Source organism: Apus apus, chromosome Z (assembly GCF_020740795.1).
Source record: "Apus apus isolate bApuApu2 chromosome Z, bApuApu2.pri.cur, whole genome shotgun sequence".
Lineage (NCBI taxonomy): Eukaryota > Metazoa > Chordata > Aves > Apodiformes > Apodidae > Apus > Apus apus.
This window is the reverse complement of record NC_067312.1, coordinates 27117796-27138019: the sequence shown is the minus strand read 5'-3', so window position 1 is coordinate 27138019 and position 20224 is coordinate 27117796. Positions and strand designations below refer to the sequence as shown.

General features: G+C 39.7%; 1 protein-coding gene across 1 annotated transcript; it reads right to left on the bottom strand.

Moving 5' to 3' along the window:
* Positions 1–11864: 11864 nt before the first annotated feature.
* Positions 11865–20114, bottom strand: ANKRA2 (ankyrin repeat family A member 2). Its single transcript, XM_051642618.1, has 9 exons — positions 19807–20114; positions 19051–19445; positions 17011–17169; positions 15576–15641; positions 14128–14225; positions 13831–13956; positions 13382–13448; positions 13209–13289; positions 11865–12192 (listed from the first exon to the last, which is right to left on the bottom strand). The coding sequence occupies exons 2-9, from the start codon at positions 19337–19339 to the stop codon at positions 12137–12139; spliced, it is 942 nt and encodes a 313-aa protein (XP_051498578.1). The 5' UTR covers positions 19340–19445; positions 19807–20114; the 3' UTR covers positions 11865–12136.
* Positions 20115–20224: the final 110 nt, after the last annotated feature.

Here is a 20224-nt window from a genome sequence, read left to right as displayed (position 1 = left end):
GGCCTTGCTTATGAAAAGTTTCATGCTGGTTTCTGTCTCAGGAAGTCTTGCTTAGATGGAGGCAGTGATAGCTTTTTCCCCACTAGCAGATGTACTTAGCTAAGTATGCTTGAAAATGAGATCCTTGTTAAAGCAGTGTCTTTGAAAAACAAAATAATGCTAATCTGGTGATAAGCAGCCTTCTGACAGGTCTGTGGACGTCTATGTCCTAGGTATGCTCCCAGGCAGGAAAAGCTAGTGTACCTCTGCATCCCCAAAGTGACTGTGGATCAAGATATAATAAAAATGTGGTTTTGGTTATAGTAAATTCTAAGAGAGTAGTTCTCTTGTTACAGCAGTCTTCATGTCTAACACTTAAATGCTTAGTCCTATTCTCAATGCTGTGATTATTTTCTCTTAGTAAGGAGTTGGGTACAGTCCTTCTAGTCTGTCATTAACTGCTAGAAGCTGAAAATAGTTTTGTTGATGTTTCTCATTAGCCTGAGCTTCTCTGTAGCTACACTGTAATTACGCCATTACAGATTCACATCTGTAGTCTTGCTCAGGGAAAATGATTTTGTATCTCCATTCCAAATATCTGGACAATGGAGAAACGAAAACAGATGCCTGCATTTCTATTGAACAAAGGTTTGTTTAAGCTTTTTATTTTAAAAAAGCAAAGGCAATGTTCTGGCTCTGTCACATCAAGCTTTGTAACAGCTGGATTCCAATGCAGTAGTGGGAACTAGGGAGATTTTTTTCATCATTTTTGCAACAGAATTTTAGAAGTATCTTCATAATTGTTAATCTCGTGCTTTAAGGGTTTTGCTCTGGCTTAGAATCAGTATATTCTAATCAAAAGCTAATTAAAATCCTTTTGGAAGATGGTGAAACTATGTATTTTATTAGGGTAGTGTATGTGCATATATAAAAATAATAAGTTCCATACTATGATTTTAAAATAACATCGTTTTCAAAACTCTAGAAGGTGTCTTGAGTCATTACAGACTGGATTTGATTTTTTTTTTTAAATTTAAATATAAGTTTGTGGTTGTGCCTCTTGGGAAATTATCCCAGTGAGAATTTCTCATAATTGGTAGTGCGTATTTAACATATGTGACCAGGGGAGATTATTTGAATTGGTTTAAAATGTTCAAGCTCAGTACCTCAAATATCAAATAAATTCTTGAGTATCTTACTATGCTGATTTGCTAGGGGTGTAGGAGAAGTTAATGTAGTTCCTACTTGTATGAAATTTTGTGCTAATAGTGTGTTTTGTATGTGAAAAATCATACAGACGTTTTAACTTCCCTAAGGTGGTTTCCTATATGTCTGCAGAAAATGTATATGTCACATTATGGTACGTATAAGATAACAAAGGATATTTGAAATTAAGATAAGAGCTTGTATTTGTTGTCATAGGCAGTGGAAGAGTTAAAAACAAGATGTGATCACAGCAGTGGTGGGGAAGAAATCTTGTGTGTATGAATGTTACAGATGTTAGTTGGTGGGTGGGGGAGGCTAGTATTTTTGAAGGGAGTTGGGGGGGAGTGATTGAGAAGCCAGGCCGTGGAAGCTGATTGATCACCCTGTGAGGATGGATTTGAGCAAGTTATGAAACTGGAGTTAGTATTCACTCAGATAGGAGAGCCTACAGGGAAGTGTTTTGATGTTGACTAGATTACAACCTGAAGTGACTGGCAAGATGGTGGTACGTATAAAGAAGTGAGATTTTAAAGCTAGGTATTTTAAAATATTAACAAGGACTCAACATGTCTTGGGCTTACACAAATAGATGCAATGTGGCTCCTGATTTTTCTAAGCTATTCTTTGTTCCTTTTCAGATCTCTAGTTTGAGCTGCATCCAGCGCTTTATGTGAGTTGCTGAAAATATTTCCTGTTGGATGTGGTAGTAGAAACATCCTGACCTACAACAGAGATTGGGCTCTGGAAGGAAGGCTTTTTTACAGAAAAGGAGCTGACAGTGCAGCTGAGCCAAGCTGACTTAGTTAAGGTGAATGTCATAATTAGTTTGACTCTGAGAAAACTCGGTAACTTTAAAAAATTAATAAAAAGTGGATACATCTAGAAGATCTGAGAACCAGAAGTATAACTATTTCTGTGTATTCTAATTAACTTTTAAGGTGCAGGTTTTTGGTAGCATAAGCTACTTGGAGTTTCATAGTGAGAATCTTTCATTGTTGTGTTTTCTATGTTCGTGCATGGATTTTCATCAAAGATACTGAATGCAAGGGAGACAGCTTATGTAATACTGAACTGTCTTGTGACTGGTTTATTTGTGAGAAAAACGTATGCAAGTGATGTATTGCCTGTACATTGCAATGAAGGTATCCTGTCAATGAAAAAGCCATTCTAACAATGTGGGTGTAGTGCAGGGATTAATAATACTTTTACAGATGAGCTAGAGCCAACTGTTTGCATTACCAATAAATCTGAACAAATCATAGGTTAATTAGTGTTATAACGGTCTAAGTAATAATAATTATTTTCATATTGTATGTCTCATTTATTATGTAGGTGGAAGACAGAATTCTGGGACATCTTGCTTCTATTCAGATCCTGGGCTGGTTGAAGGTCAGTTTGATTGTGCAACACAGTGCTTTTGCATTTGATAAGCGATAAGCAACATTGGCAACACTTCGCTTTCATAGTCAGGGATTTGATGTGCTGTGCAGGATATTGGCAGGTAATGGTGGAAGTATCTGCTGCTCTTGAAATCCATATTCTACATTTTTGTTAAGTATGAGTAGTGGTTTATGGGTTTTGGGGGGTTTTCTTTGGACTACTGGAAGAATGTAGATGTGGGTTCTGCCCTCCTCTCCCGGTTTTTAGAAGACATCTGAAGTTGATTTGAAGAGATCTTTGGTTGAAGGCTTCTACAGTTCATGGAGATGGAACTGAGTTAGTAATGTCTAGTGGGCCTGTGGTGTAACCTGAAACATGTCAGCCATGTACAATTGAGCAGTCTCCTGCTTCACAATCAGCATACAACTTGTGGAAAATGTTTGCAACTGCTTATTACCGATGGGTTTAAAATGTTGCAATAAGATTAGGCAAGAAGTGAAGGTCTTGAAAGTATCTACTGAAAGAGAGAAGCTGTAGGTTTAAGCGACAGGTCCAGGAGCTGTGGCTAGTCTTGCTATACTTCCTTGTTAGTTCCAGCAACCCCATCAGGGAGTTGCAGAGGTGACAGAGTATGGCTTGAGAGTCACATCTTTTCAGCAGTAGAATTTTGTGGGCATCTGTGTTGTAATGAGTTCCTAATAAATAAGTGTCTATAAGACTGCTACCTTTTAAGGACCCGGCTGAGATCCAGGAGGGCTTCTTGCACCTTGTGACTGTGCAGGACAAATACAATGTGCAGATGCTTGTGTGGGGCAAAATCTATCCTAGGTCTGTGATGCTGGTGTTTGACATTGACATCTGTGGCATGACACACCTGTTGAGTGTAACTGGCAGTCACAGTAGGATGGTGTTGGTTATGTATGTGGTGATGAAGATGCAGGAGTAGCAGGAGCTGACAGTGGTAAACGCCACATTAGAGCCACTTACATGAGCAATATGGCTGTGATATATAGTGAGCAGACTTGCATGGGTAGGAGCCGTTTTTACACTATTTATTAAGATCAACTGCTTTTTAACGACTTATGCATTTGTGCTGATTTCTAACATTGTTTGATTTCACCTACACAAGTCAGTCAACCCACATTTTGTTGTGTTTTAGTTAGAGATTCATCTGCCCCTACCAGGCACAAGTTTTATGCAAACATATGGTGAGAGACAGCTAGTGCCTCAACGCTTCTTGTCTTGTAAAGGTAACGTGAACATGAGTGTTTGTAGGATTCATGCCTAAACTAAAAATGGGATTAAGTGAAAAAATTAACAGCTGTGGCAGCAGAGTGGCAGACTCATTGATTTGAGGTGTCTGTTACAAGTTTTTGTCCGTACTGAGACGGTTGACATCCAAAGCAGAAGGGAGGAGTTAACGTAAACATGAACTTACTTCCCTTCTGGCTGCTTTGCACCACTTATTGTTAGGAACTGGGAGGAGATGGAGCACTTCCATATTCCTAAACACCATGAAACCAGCATAGCCAGCTCATGCAGCTGGGCTTTGCCTTTAGCATATGTTGGGGGCAGCAGTTGGATAAACAATCCCCATGTACATCTGCAGCATTTAATGCTCCAGTAATTCCTACCCAGGGTTGATGATCTTTAAGATTTTTTTTTTCATGTTTTTTTTACTATTTGTGAAAGCTGGAGTAGCCTAGAGGTCTCAGGATTCACTGAGTCATCTTATTCCACTAGCATATAACATTCAGACTTGCTTAGATGTGACCTTGTGCACATAAACACTGGTGTCTAGGCTGACCTCTGTCAGGAACTGTAGACTAGATGGGTTGTCATTCTGCTTCAGTGTGTCAGCCCTCTTATTTATAGAGCAGAACCTCCCATTGTATTAGTTCCTCATATTTTAGCATTGTCCTATTTTAATGTTCTGTACCTTGAAAATTAAGTGCTATTTATTTAATTCAGAACCTGGAATTGTTTTTACTTCTGCTTTTTCAAGTATGTCCCATCTCTGTAGTTCTCTAGTTTAATCAGGAAATATAGTATATTAGACAAACTATGTCAGCAGGCGTTAAGTGGAATTCAAAGGGGGACTTGATCCATCAAGGATGCACCAGTCTATTTTCTGTGAATCTTCTTGAAACATTCACATTTTATATGAGCAGAAGTGCATACTGTTTCTAAACAAAAGCCTTTTTGGAGACAATGGCAGTGTTGTTATGCCTGTGATGTTACCCTGTACTTGCGGCAGACATTATACCACAGATAGAGAATAGCTAGGCAAGCTGTTTTTGTGTTGCATTTTCAGAAGCAACTTAGGTTTTGAGTCCTCTAGGTTATAACATTTAAGATAATGTAGATGTAGCCTAATGGCTACAAATGCAGGGTGCAGTGATTTATAGAGTTTAGCAAGGGCTTGCCCAGTTTTTAACTGTACTAGAAGCCTGGGTAATTGCTGGCACATCAGATTTGAATGCAGATTGCACACTGTTGTGTGTCCTCTAGCTGTCATCAATATAGAAAGGTTGAATCAAAGCATTTGATGATATGATCGGTCTTTCTGAAATACTACGAAATGATAAATCCTAGAATTTGTGTGGAAGTGGTACTGTCCTGTAAGCTGTGTTTTCTGTTTATGAAATAGAGATACTGATGTGCTAGAAAAACTTACAGGCTGTGAAAATAATGTCATGTGGCTCTGTTTGCCCTGTTTTGATTTCAGTGATAAAAAAAGGAGCACATGCAGTTGGTTTATGTAACGAATCAAAACAATGTTCCCCACAATGCAGGTCAGGATTTTTTTTCAGAGGATTATTTGGAGATTACTTAGGTTTCTCGTTGTTGGAAAAGGATGAAGCATACAGCACAGTCCCACTGCTGTAATCCACCTTGTTGCTGTGCTCAGTTTGCATCTTCCTTTTCTGTTGGGCTCTGCAACCTTCCCCGCTGATTTCTGCATGCATGCTTGGTTTCCTCACTGCTCCTCTGCTGAAGATTGACATCCTTTACAGTCCTGTGTGCCTGGAGAGTTGCTAGCTTAATTTGGTGACAAATCAACCTCAACAGAATCATCTATTCAGACGTCATTCCTAGGACTAACCCGTAACAAAATCTTTGATCTTTAAAGTTCCAAGTGACCGGATTCCTAATTCCCCCAGTTACACATTCATTGCCAGAGGGAGCAGTGTACTTCCTGAAAGCGTTATGTGCTGCACAGCAGGAGGTGCATGCAGGCGGAACTGCTGTAACAATACTAATGATGATCATTCTAGTGACTGGCTGTGTCTGCAGTTCAGTGATTTATACTGTTGCTGCAACGGAAAAAAAGGCTGGTCCACAGTGTTCAGGAAAAGCTCTACTGGAATGCGCCTGACAGTCAGCTTCCTAGTAAATATGGAACATATTTTAATCATCCCAGGAAATACAGTCTCTCTTTTTTTCTTTGCCTTGTCCTTTATAGTTTCATGAGAATATGAAGTTGCATCTGATTCATGCTTGGGATTATCTAGAGCTGTGAATGTGAACTAGGCAGAGCAAGTTCCCTAGAATTAGGATAAACTTCCATGGTTACTTCTGACATTTTTTGTTCCAAGTTTATAAAACATATATAAAATGAACAGTAGTTCTGGCCTTGGTTTACAGCTGTCTCTGTAGGCTGTGAGTTAAGTAGCCATGATCAGGGTTTAAAGAAGTGAACTTCCAGGTTGCTTAAAGGTCACTGGAAAAATGTATGGTCAAAGGCACAGTAAAACAACTTTGGAAATCCAAAATCCGTGCATGGCATAGTGGAGGTTTGTGTTGTTTCTCTGCCAAGTAATTAAGATTCAGTAGCTGATTTCCTTCAACTTGTAGTTCAGTGATAATGTTTCTTTCTGCAGGAATACCATTGAGATACCAGCTTCTGAATTCTCCTAAGAGTATCAAGGGTGGGGGACATCTTGCATCATGGTCCTGGGAGAGTGTTTGCTTCCGGTGCCGCAGTGTGAAGCTGCGATGGCCTCACATGGACCTTGGAAAAGTTAGAGAGCAAAGGTCCTGTTTTTGCATCCCTTGGCTCCATGCTGTGGGCACCAGCACCCTGTGTAGCATGAAGAGGTGTAGGATACTGATGTGTAGTTTGTTTTTCTGTTTTGTTTTTGTTTTTTTTTTATATATACTAAGGAAAAAACCACAGGAGGCTGAAGGGAGATGAGGCTCTACTCTGGGAAGGTCTGGCAGGAGGTTGCTGCTTTCTCTGTCTCTGAAATACAAGTGGGGAATTTGAAGTACAAGACAGATGAACAAATAAGGCAACAGAGTGGAACTAGTAACAGCCCCTGGAAAACCCAGAACAGACTGGCCAGGATGTTAAAAAGTGCTCATCAAATTTACATGCAAATAGTAATGCTAACATTGTACATCACTAACTCCTCAGTTGACTGAATCCTGTCTGGATGAAAATGTATAGTTTTATTTTTCTGTCACCTGAGACTGAGGATGTTACAGGTTCTTTCAGGGGTCCTCAGCAGAATGATGATGGTACTAAGTTGTAGGTAGAATTTAAGCTTTTTTTTCGTAACAGGGTATTATGATTAGTAAAGTACAGAGTTACTATTATAATGGCACAGGATTTCTCCAAGCAGAATCAATGTGGTACGATTTATAAGTAAAATAACAGAATTTGTAATAAAATTATTTCTAATCACCTAGATACCAACTTAGTATTTTTCATCACTTGGACCCTCTCTGCATTGGGCCAAATCTGAATGCATGGTTTGCTGTATCAATATAACAATAATAATCTAGACTGAAGAATCATATGAAAGAATATGGGTCTCTCCCTCAGTCCTTGGAGGAACCTGACAATGTTAGAGGGGTCCCTGACCACCGATGGGTCTTGGTCTCGCTGTCCAGCAGCAGTTCAGCTCCAAGTTCCCCCTCAGGACTTGTAACTGCTTGGTTTTACAGACTGCTCTGGGTGCTGTTACACTTTCCTGTGCTGTGGTAGGGCCGTCAACACTGCCAGGTTGGCCTGGAACCTTCCAGGCTGTCAAGGAAGGGAGTAATTGGCCTGGTGCCCAGAGACCTTGGGGCCAGTAGGGAAGGGAAGAAGAAATCTGTTTGGTTTGTCTGCTCAGTGCACAGGACCTTTGGAGCCTGATACTGAGGGGAAAGGGATCAAATATGTGATGTGCTCTGTCCCACAGAATGGCTGCTTGCCTCACAAAATGATGTTCATTATGCTAAATGCACTTAATTACTAGGTTGGGACCAACTAGGGATACTGGTCACATTTTCTTTAAGAATGGCTTTACATACAGGCAGTGTTTTAATGTCTTTTAATAAAATATTAACAATCTATTTGTGTTTTGTCTTCACTCTCTTTATTGGTTCAGCTCTTATCTCGGCTATTGCCTCACCAGAGTTTCTTTGAGCAATTACAAATGTGTAATTATAGATCTGTAAAATTTTCTTTTCTCCTTGGTACAGTTACTTCTCACCTGTATTACTGCCCTCTGTGGACAGAGCTGCTTTCTTCTTCAGCTTTCTTTTACCTTCCTGCCAGGCAACGAAAGCCTGTCTTGCACTATAAGGTTTCTAAGCTTTTGCAGCCAGTAGTAGCTCTACATTAATATTCTGACAAATGTCGTAGGCTTAATTTGTTGTATATTTCCTCTGTTAAATAGACCAGAATACCCTGCAGAGTCAAATATGAATGAATGAGACAAAGACTTTGTGCAGCTCTGGAGCATTTGGCTGTCACTACTACATGAAACTGCTAGGCAATCTACTTTGTGAGGCAGACATCTCTGATTACATGCTGAGCATTGAATTTAGCACAAATAATTTAGTTAATCAGGAAAAGCAACTTGTTTGCTAACATTCTGAAATACATTATGCTGTAATTCAAGTTGAAATGTAAAATGTTATTAACATTCCCATAAGAAATTACATTTGCAACAGTTTTTGGTAAAAGGTTTGGGGAGTTAAGTTTCTGATTGCCGAATTTTCAAACTCCTCTGGTGCCTTGGCAAAGGAAACCCTGCTGCCTTCAGACCTATGAGTGTGGTTCAAAGGTAACTCACTGTTTTCTCCCTCCCATCAGAGGCTACAGAAATAGTTCACCTAAACAAAACAAGCAGGCTGACGTTTCAAAATGATTATCAGTGCTGAATTAGGGGCTTTAAAATGTTTTCCACTATGAGCAAAGAAAACTCAATACTGAGAAGTATTTGCACCAATAGAAACAAAAATCCATCATTGTGCCTCAGAGCAACGTGAAGTATGTGGAATGATGCATGCTGTTAATATTGCAAAATCAACAGTTGTCTCTGCTTTCTTGACAGTCATTTTTTTCCAGTGAGTAAAGCTTTTTCTTTGCATAGATTATTATGTCTTCCCCCCCTTCCCCAGTTTGCTAACTCTGCATTTCCTCAGAGTGTCTAAATCACAGCTTATGAAATATTGCTAGCTGTTCCCTGCAGGGCTCTCCCAAGAGCCACAGAAAACTTCCATTTAATGTTCATTGCTTTAGCAGCATAATATTGTGTTATATAAAAGGGCTTTTAGTGCAGGAAGATGCTTCCGAAAGATGACCATCTTTACCTTTGTACTCAGTTTTGTGGGATGTGTAGTGATTATCCAGCAATTGCTTGAAATTATATAGCAAAAAGATGGAAAACATTTTACATTTTGCTGTCTTGATCTGTGTTGCTCTATTTTTCTGTCTTCTTATATAATAAAAAAGGGCATTTTCTAGGATACATTTTGAGGAAACAGTTTTAAGAATTAGTCAATTTATTTCCTATATATTAACTCAATGCTGACGGAAGTTCAAGAAAAAATACAAAGCATATACTGAAGGTTCATAATTTGAAACAAGTACTTTCTGTAACACAAATAATGCAGGAAAAGGAAATTCTGTTCTTTATGCATGCTTATATAGCATGTCTATATGTAAGAGGTCTTAAACATCAATCAGAAAGGGCTCAAGCGATGGTATTTCAAGAAAATGTGTTTTATTTGCATTGTTTTTCAACAAACATGGAAGTTCAACATTTGATTTTACAAAGGCCATTAAATCACATTATTTCTAATATACAACTGAATTGCTATTTCATATTACTTTAAAGTTACTTACAATAAATGTATTTTTCTGGGTTTTGTTTATGAAACAGTTTCCCTCCCTTGCTTTGAAGGCATGTCAGGTTTACTCTTTTTCATCTGATTTAAGCATGCATGATAATGTAAAACTGATGTAAACCCTGCATAAAAATAGAAGTGTCAAAGCCTGGGAGACAGAAAATGCTCACTTAAATGCAGCAAGGATTTCAGCCACACCTGCTGAGACCAGTTACATTTTCTTGCTTCACCTCCCTTAAAGTTCATTCTGTTTCAGATTTCAGCTTCCTGAAAGAAATGGAGCTCTGGACTGTCTCTATCACAAACAACTTTCTACACCTTTTATACATCACAGGTGGTTCAGTAGAGTCAAGAGAGAAATTTGGCCACAAGCTCAGGTTTCATCCATGTAGGTTTGGATTGAGGTTTGTTTGTTTGTTTTCTCCTGCTGCATCTTCCCTTACTGTATGTTCAGTCAGTTTGAAATACCAAAGTTAGCATTTTGAATTAATTATTTGGCTCTGATGCAAAGAACTTAGCTGGATTATTTACCAGTGTTCCAGTACCTTTGCTCATATTGCAGTGCATGTAATTTAATTTCCTTGGTGTATGGAATGATTTTCTAATAGAAAAATTAAATATGGTAGATGCTGTGTTAGGAATACAGCAATTCACCTGGGTCCAGCCATGTTGTGTGTACTCTAGTTGGAGAGCAAATTGGAGACTGAGCTCACTACCCACAGAATGGGGAAGAAAGGCAGGGATGAGGGGCTGTGCATGTGAAGAGATGCCAGACCTCTGGTAGATACCTTGGATAAATGCTTAGGGAAACATGTCAAGACAACATGGTGTATCCATATGCACTGTAAAGGGAAAAGCTCCTGAATAGTCTAAAAGCTTGGCTATTGTGCAAAACTTGCATTCTGTCACTCACTGTAGTTTCAGTTCAGAGGTCATAGAAAGCCAGGTAACATTGCCTTTCAACTATTTTAAAATCATAATTGCTGTTTTAACTGAACAGCTACACTGGGACATCCCCCCTAAACTGGGTGATGAGAGACTGGAGAGCTGCCCAACAGGAAGAGATCTGGAGGCCTGAGTTGATGGCAAGTTGAGTATTGGTCAACAGTGTGCCCTGGCAGCCAAAAGGGCCAACTGTGCCCTGGGTTGCATCAAGCACAGCCAGGCGGTTGAGGAATGTGATTGTCCCACTCCAGACTGCACTGGTACAGTCCCACCTCAAGTACTGTGTGAAGTTTTGGGTGCCTCAATATAAGAAGGACATCAAAGTATTAGAAGGTGACCAAGAGGGCACAAGTTCTGGAGGGCAGGACTTAGGATGAGCGGCTAAGGTCACTTGGTTTGCTCCACCTGGAGAAGGCCAAGAGGGGTGCCGGTCCCCTCATGCCAGTCTACATGTTCCTCAAGGGCGCCAGCAGAAGGGGAGGTGCTGATCTCTGGTGACCAACAGTAGGTCACAAGGAAATTGAATGAAGCTGTGGAAGTTCAGATTGGACATCAGGAAAAGGTTGTTCACTGAGAGGGTTGTCAGTCACTGGAACAGGCTCCCCAGGAAAGTGATCACAGCACCAAGCCTGTCAAGAGTTCAAGGAGAGTCTGGATGACCCCCTTAGTCCTATGGTTTAGTTTCAGGTAGTCCTGTGAGGAGCAGGGAGTTGGACTTAATGATCCTTATGGGTCCTTCCAACTTCAGATACTCTATGATACTATGACCCACAATTTGGCTGGAGAAGCCTGAAATGCAGTAGGTTCTGGCTTCTCTTCCCATACAGCTGACACCTGCTTTCAGCCACTGTTGGGAGGATATTTAGGATCTGGGAATTCTGCACTTGAAATAAGCCTTCCTTAAACCAGAGAAATTTCTACCTAGGACACTCTGGCCTAGTTGTTTCAGGACTACAACTGGAATGCAGAGACAGGGGAAGGGAATGGGGTATGAAGTCCTTCAACTTACTACCAGCTTAAAAATCTGCCAAAGCCAAAAGCTGACACAGCAGTACTAACTGTGGCTTGTGAAAACAATCACATTTTGGTAATATTAATAGCAAAGACACTTATCTTCTATGGTAATATACCTCAATAACTAAACAGATTTTTTCCTGTGTATCAATGTTGTGATCAAGCAGGACATCTGGCATTGTGCCACCCACTGCACTCAATGTAAACATACAGATGGTCACAACTGGTTTTATTTACAGGTTTTCATGCACAACAACTGACGTCTTATTCTAAAATTATATAAAAAATATTTAAGGATGACATCACATAGTTCCATGAACAACACTGAAAGAAGTGAAAGCATATTAAAAAGCTTAACTAAAACCAGCAAATACTTGAACAGAGATAAAGTTAACAAAACAACCAATTTTTGTCACTGATTACAGGGCTAAAAAGCAGTTCAAATCTCCAAGTGAAGAATGGACACCCGCAGAAGAGCCAACCATTATTCCTTGATATTTTGAAGTAGCCTTAATAAATGAGACTCAATAACCTGTTGAACTAAAGTAGAGAAACAAATTGGGTTAAACAGTGTTCAGTGTTTTTTCACATCTTTAGCAGATGCCAGCTTGTCCTGTACAATCATTTAGTAAAAAACAGACGGAATAAATTCATGGTGGGAAGAGTGTTTCATCCCTTCAGCAAGTAAAAGCCTCATCTAATACAAAAGCTGTACACCTGGTAAGGATAATTTTTGGAGGTGATGATCTGTTCTCTTCTTTGAATAGGCAGATAGCATATGGAAAGACATTTTTAAGCCCATAAAAGGAAATCAGGCAAAAACTTCTATTAGAAACTACTTCTGTGGAACGTTTTGAGATTGAACTCTTGAAGTAGTCCTATATCTAGAGATCTGTGAAGGCATTGCCCCTCCGTAAGCACAGGGCTCTGCTTGGAGTGGTGGGTTTATTTTTGGATTCACTTCATTTCTCAATGGCAGACATATCACAGCTTTCAAAATGAAGGCAGTATGAGGGAACAACAATGAAGAGTCCCTTCTTTGCCTCTGTTTTCCAGAATCAAGTAAGGTAGACAAATTCACTGATGCTGGCACTATTCCTGCCTGCCTCCAAGATAAACTAGAGCTATAGCTAGTCTGACAGTGGAAGAAGGTTTTGCAAACTACATCATTTTGTGCCAGTCAGCAGAACACCAGGGTGAGGGTTCGGGAGGGCTGCAAGCCTCTCATCATCTAGTGCAACACACACTCCTCTGTAGAGGGCAGGGAGCAGCTCAGCTTCTCTTGTCTGGGATGATGGCTGCATCAGCCCTGCATACCATAATTTGTGCCTGCAGATGCTGACCTAGGTCTGTGCCATTTCCTTACCAAGTACCTCATTCTCCAAGACAGAGATGGAAGCTCCTACCCATTTTGGGCATATTCATTTATGTGTATTGAGACTTTTAGGATAGGGATGTTCTTACAGCTGCAAAGCCTCTTGAAGGCCATTACAGCAGCTACATCAACAAGCAGCAGTAAAAATAAAAATCCCAGAATTTACATTTTCAATACTTACCACTACGATAGCCCAAGGCTACAGCCAAATCCATAGAATTATAGCCAGCATCTGTTTCGATAGTTGGATCAGCACCACTTTCTATGTAAAAGAGGAAAAGTAACTCATATTTTTGACAGTGAGAACTGTTAAGTTCATTATTAATGATAATTCAGTTTGGACAGTCTGCTTACCAAGGAGTATTTTCACACATTTCACATGGTTCCCATGTACTGCATATAGTAGAGGTGTGCCTCCATTCTGCAAAGGCAGGGAAAAGCTTTAGACACTTAATGCTTGAACAGTCTACAAATGTAATTCCTTAATTCACTAATATACATCTATGTATCAGTAAGAGACATCACAGGTTTTATAAAAATGAGGTTCTATTTTGGTTATTCAGGGTTTCCATCCTTTATTTTTTGTAAACTGTTTAGACTGTAAGCTCACCCTTCTACAAGGGCTCAGCATCAGTGTCATTCTTTTTTCACCAGAAGTCAGAACTAGTAGGGCTAACTTCTTTTATCCTAGGGGAGTTTTGAAACTCTGAGTAGAACAATTTTCAAAACCAAGTCTGTGCTATGTCCCATTTCAAATTTCTGACCAAAGCACCCCCCTACATAAAAACAAGTTAGAATCTTACCCAGTCATATTCATTGACATCAACTCCACAGTCAAGCAGCATTTTGACAATATCTGTGTATCCTTTACTGCAAGCCAGTGAGAGGGCACTTTCTCGCCCCTTCCCCAAAATCTGAGGATCTGCACCCTGAAATAACAATAATAATATATCAAATTAACAACATTTTTTGAAATGTGAGGTTTTACACAGAACTTAACTTTAAGAGTTTTAAGTGAATAGCAGCATTGACAAACTTAAGAAGGCAAATTGAACAAAAAAGCAAATACATTTAAAATGAAATGTGGTTTTTTTCCTTACATTCTGGAGGAGAAATTCCACTATTGCTATCTGCCCATGAGCTGCAGCCCACATCAGAGGGGTAAATCCTTCTTCATCCTTATGATTGATTACATTTTCTGTTTAAAGAAAAATATGTAATTTAGTAATCCCTTTCACTGTATGAGCTGGTGAAATACGCTGATGTATCTGTGGTGAAGGGACTGAGGTAACAGTTTGTCCTACACGTCACTCTCATCTTAACTCTAAAAAATAAAATTCTGTGCCAGTAGTGGTGCAAATATCTTTGTCCAAGAAAGAAAAAAAATAAACCAACTGACTGATGTAAAATTTAATATTTGGGTGTGGTTGGTTTTGTTGGGTTTTTTTACGTTCTATAAATCAAGTCCTGTTTTTACTCACAAATGTTGTAAATTGTCTGTAATCTGCACCTTACCTTTGCAAAGAAGAGAAGGGCTGCTTGAAAAATAAAGAGGTACATTCTGCATTATACTGCTGAAAGTGTATTTTTCAATAGAGTGAGCCACACAAACTTGTAAAGCAATTTAGATCGTATAACACTATTTCCCTCAAAGTCCGTGTCATCAATAGGGTGTTTTGTGGAAACAATTAAGGTCTACTTCTAGTGCAGCTCAAAGAAGGAAAAGTAACTTTTAACAGCTAGCTCACTTTGATAGTTGAGTTGCATTTTTTTAGTATCTAAGTATTTTAAAAATCCCATGCTTTATCATAGCACAGGAATAGGCATTTTTAACTAAGACTCCAGAATCAATTTTATTTCCAAACTGGTGGCTCATTACAAAGTATATAGATCTGGCGATTCATTGCCTACTTTCCTGTAAACATTTCATCAAAGATGTACTGAAAACATGGCTGATGACTCATAATGTAATAAGAATATATTAGCAGTACTTAGTTCAATATGTTACGTAGAGTTGAAATGTCACGTATGCATTAGGAACACACAAATGTCATACTGAAGACTATCACATGACTCAGAGTGAGTTGCACTACTATACTGCTGGTGTGAGCCACGGCTTAAATGACCAATATACAGCTCTGCATGTTGATGGATTAAATAGAACTGGAAAGCAGCATTAATAGAAACGAGTTTTAAATTACAAAGATAACTTTAAAAAATAGTTACATCTTCTGATAGAACTAAAAGGTTCTCACTTCTCCTTTCCATGGACTACCTATATAGCTGGGGAGCAGGGGGAGGAAATTATTTACTTACAGCTCCTGTCAATGCTTATGTTCCACTTAAAATCCAAATCATAGCAATAAGTGAATAAAAGACTGATGTTAAACAATAGTCTACATCCACAAATGAAAGATAACTGAAATATCCTTCAATTTGTACCAGAGTTGAGGGCTTCTTTCAATATAGCTTCAGGGGAAAAGTCAAGCACGACAGGGTATAAATGCTTCAGAGACGAAAGAAGGCATTTAACCTCCCTCTGCCTCACCTTGTTCAATACGTGTGGCCAGATACAACATTTCTCCCTGAGCAGCCAGCTGATGAACTGATAATGCTGCAAAAAGGGAAGCAAAAGCATGTTACACACACCAGCATTTCTCCTGCTCTGTTTGAAGCTGGGCATGATACATCCATCGGCTTGTGCAGTACAGAACTTGGATTTCAGACCACAGAAATGTTGCACCTTATACTCCGAACTAAATGTCTTAAAAACTGAAAAGTTTCCAAAGAGTTTAATACATTTAGGTGATTTTTAACCAATGTATAAATCACTCTAGAAAGCAAAGATTCTTTCTACACCGACTCTTTACAAGGCAAGATGCTCTCTTCTCTGCTGCTTGGTCAGCAACCCAAGATCACATTAAGAACATTTATCAAACAAAAATATGCATATTTTTTTTATAAATTAAGGCTATGTAAATTAAAAATGGCATCTAAGAGATCCCATGCCACCAGGAAACCTGTCATGCTGCTCAATAAAGACAGTAGTACAACTCTCACTATAATGTGCAATGGTTCAGACATCACAGAGCTCCACACAACATGACATCTCCAGGCAAATAAAATGATTGTGTTTTTAAAAAAAAAATTTTAACAATGTACCAAGCACTAAGAGCAGAATAATTTTCAACAGATTACAAAGAGAAAATCTCTAATCTCACAGTAAACTCCACACAGGTGCACGGTTTTGCTAACTGCAACTTGAAGAAGGTCTGAAATGTGCTCAGGAGGGAATATATAGCATTATATAATAATAAAATTAGCCAATAATTACAAAATATGCAGATGTTCACTGTCCTCTTCCTAATCACTACATGAAACTTTTATTTTTTTGTCAGAAAGACTGCATATTTTTTTCAGAGGTCTATGCTGCAGCTCCAGATTAATTTTTCCCATGCAAGCAATTTATTTTTTTAAATTGGACTTGCAATTCATAGAGGAAATAATGTCTAGATTAATTAAATTACAGAGAAATAGTTCATTAAGAAAATGCTTAACAGTTAAGAATTACAAAACCCCCTAAATATTGCCTTCTTGGCTTTCAAGATCCTTGACAATCATGACAATTGTAGTAGTCTTTATCTCTTACCAATCATCTATTTTTATAAAGTTTTACAAGATGCGCAAGTTCTAAAATGAAGTATAAGAAGCACATTAACTTACAGCTCAGGAAGGATCAGAAAAATCTATTTTTTAAATCAGTAATTGGATCTTTTCAGGAAAATGCACTTCAGTCATGAATTCAACAGAACAGGTAGATTACTATTTTGTGTTTAGAACCACATTAGACAAGACCACCTCAATGTTTTTTTCCTATATTAATGTTAATTACAACATGAAAGAAATAAAAATAATCAGAAAAAACTGTCAAGCATCTAAAAAAGTTCACAAAATAATTAACAATAAGGTGAAAGTATACTTACAGTTTACAAGCAGAGGTGTTGTAGAAACTTCATTTCCTCTGTGTTTGTTAGTTAGTGTAGTTGATTGTTTTATTGGTGAGAAATGCTTAGTAGTTGATGGAGTATAAACATGTCTTACTTGGATGCCAGGGGAAGGAGAAGTGTGGATGTTGCATTCAGCTACATTGAACAGATAAAACAGACAGGATTTTAGTGCTACTAAGAGCATTGAAAGAACGCCACAAATTCTAAGTCAAACCAGAAAGCACCAGTATCATCTTTAAAATCCATGTTAAGTAAGCTCTGTGACATGTGCTTTTCCCACTGTGTGAGAGTTGAATAAATGGCTGTATTAATTTCTGGTACAAAACAATACTGCGAGCCCACAGCTTCATCATGGTGCAATGTCCCTCAGAGACAAGTTGGTGTCCAAGTGAGCTAAGCCTGCATCTTGACTTTCAACATGCCTGGCATGGATTTATTGGGTAGGATGGCTCCACTTAGCCTGATGTAACCTCACTAACACTCTCCAGTGCAATAATACAATGCAGCTCTGGTCAGCTGTGTAGTCAGGTAACTGCTCATCTCACCCCTCTGCCCATGCTAATCAGTCCAGTGTACAAGTGGAGATGACCTTCACTAATTTTCTTCACCAGGACTTCTTCCAATCCTGTTGGATAAAATTGTAACTGCATTATAGATGCTTTATTAATATTTATCCAGCAGGAAGAGAACTATTCCACTAAAACGCAAAAGCAAGTCACTACTCAGAATTCAAGAAGTCATTCAGTGATGGCTGTGTTCATTTGTACTAACCTTTTTAGCTTTCTATTGGCTAAATTGGTTTTGATATCAGCAGCATGCACTAATAATTAATGATGGAGCTAAGCAGCACACACACTGAATTCACACCATAGAGAACTTAATAAACATAATTATGAACATAATAAACCCAAGTGCAAATTCTGGGAGAGAACCAGTTAAAAGTAGAGAGTAACAGGATGAAAATGAAATTACATTTTGATTGCCAATCAAATAGCTACAGCTGACACAACCAAATTAAGAGACCTACCAGGGATCTTTGACCTGCGGTCCCTGATCTGCACATCTACTTCTAAGGGGTTCCCAACTGTCACCCAAGAAAAACAACCCTATCAGTGATGGATCTAAATTAGCCGTTCAGGCCTACAGCTCCACTAGTAAGCATTTAGAGCCTGCAAATCAAGAAAGTTTGAAAATTACAATGGCTGAACTGCAGGCAACAGTACAAATCAGAGAAACCTCCAAAATCCACAACAGGTCAGTGGTTTTGTTTCCTATAGGAAATGGGTCAAACTCCACCTGGTGAAAAGACACATTAGTAACAATCTGAAATGTTACAGTGAGCACTGGAAACCACAATTATTAAGGGGAAACAGACAGAAGTTCTAATTCTGTTGTCTGCTCAGCCATAAAAAAGCACAGATCAAATGTGATGGAGCTGCCCAGCAATGGCTGGAGATGAGCTGCAGGGATCCCAAACTGCAGCAGCATCTGCCTTCCAGGTGTGAAGCAGAACTGGGGAGACTGTTGCTACAACAGCTACAGGCTTTGTACAGCCATATTGATAAAACCAAGCCACCCGCATGGCCTACGCCCTTTCTGTCACCACACCAGTGAAAAGGCAAAACATGCTGCAGAAAGCTGCTGAAGTTGGAATGACCATATAGTGCTTTCAGCAGTGCTCTGCAAAGGCACATACATTCAACAGCGTGTAGCATGTTCTAGGGCATGCTACAGAGAATAAGTAAGCTTGTTTTTGTGCTCATTATCAGCTCTTCCTAAATTAAGATTTCTTTGTGTGACTGCTTTTTCAAGTAAAAAAGGAAAAAATTAAGAATGTGATTTAAAAAATAATCCCAGGAGAAATTTAGGCAGGTAATAAACATGTTAGGGGAACTAATCTTTGAAAGCTATTACTGATTAACACACACATAAGGCAGAGGTTTTTTTATATATAAGAAACCCAACTTCACAGGATGACATACTCCACACATAACAATTTGCATTATAAAGCTCAACCTTTAAATAAGACAGATGCCACTTCAAGGTCAGAGTTGACTTGGTCTTGAATATTTTTACTGTCCTCCTCATTCAAAGATTTCACAAATCGTGAGCAGACATTCATATCAAATCTATTAGGCAAAATGAATTTCATCCCCATGGCAACACTCTGAGCTGGGCCTTCCTCTGTGCTAGAGTCAAGCTGGTGCTCCACTTTAATGTCCGGCATGGGCGGAAGGCTGTAGCTAGTGGGACATTCTTCTAAAATTAACTGGGCCCCAGCATCCAAGTTTGTTGAAGATGCCATGTTCTTGGTCCTGTCAAAGTTTTATGCACAATATTTCTTCATAGTTTCCAGCCAAGTGCAGCTCTGGCTGTGTGTAAAGAGATCCAGATGTTTCAAAGACCTGCAACTGAGCACACGTTGACACAGGTTAACACCATTTTGGTCAAAACCTTGGTGAAATATAAGTCTTAATTGCTGTCACAAGCTATTGGCCAAATCCTCAAATTTTAACACATGGATATTTCAAGCCAAATTCTGTAATGAAGCCTGTAGGAGTTTCACTCAAGTGAAAATTCATAATATCAGTCTAGTTGCAATAAAAAACCCCAACCCCAACCAACCACATTTATAGAAAGACGGGAACAAGCTGTAAGGAGACTATTTTCTTGCCTAAAAACATTAGACTTTCAAGGAAAAGTTAAAGAAGCTTTATGAGCCGTTGTGGCTCTAAGTTCTTTCATAACCCGAGTGAAATAAATGGCTCCTACCATACACGCAGGAAAACAATAAATTATCTGCTAAATCGGCGACAACAAACCACCCCAGAACACAGGGGCGCTTTGCCAGGGTCGCAGGAAGCCGAAGGCCAGGCCGGGCTCTGCGGCAGGTGGGGCGGCCCGACAGCCACGGGCACGCCCGGAGTCCTCGCCCCGCGCTGCAGCCCGTCGGCTCCGCAAAAATGGCCCGAGGCGAGGAGGAGCCGCCGCCGCCGCCCTCCAGGGACGCCGGGAGCACCCTCGGGCCGCGCCGCCGCACCCGGGCCCCGCCGGAAGCGCGCGGTGACGCCGCAGCGCGGGCGGCGCCGCCCGGCGGAAGAGGCTCCCCCCGTCCGCGGCGGCAATTGGCTGGGGAGTGTCGCCCGCTGATGACGCCTGCCGCACGTGCGCGCTGGCTCTCCTCGCGGCG

Coding starts and splice junctions, on each gene's coding strand:
- ANKRA2 (XM_051642618.1), bottom strand. CDS start 19,339: ATGGCATCTTCAACAAACTTGGATGCTGGGGCCCAGTTAATTTTAGAA. Junction 14,226..15,575: donor GGCCACACGTATTGAACAAG/GTGAGGCAGAGG, acceptor TTCTTTAAACAG/AAAATGTAATCAATCATAAG. Junction 13,957..14,127: donor TGGAATTTCTCCTCCAGAAT/GTAAGGAAAAAA, acceptor TTGTTATTTCAG/GGTGCAGATCCTCAGATTTT.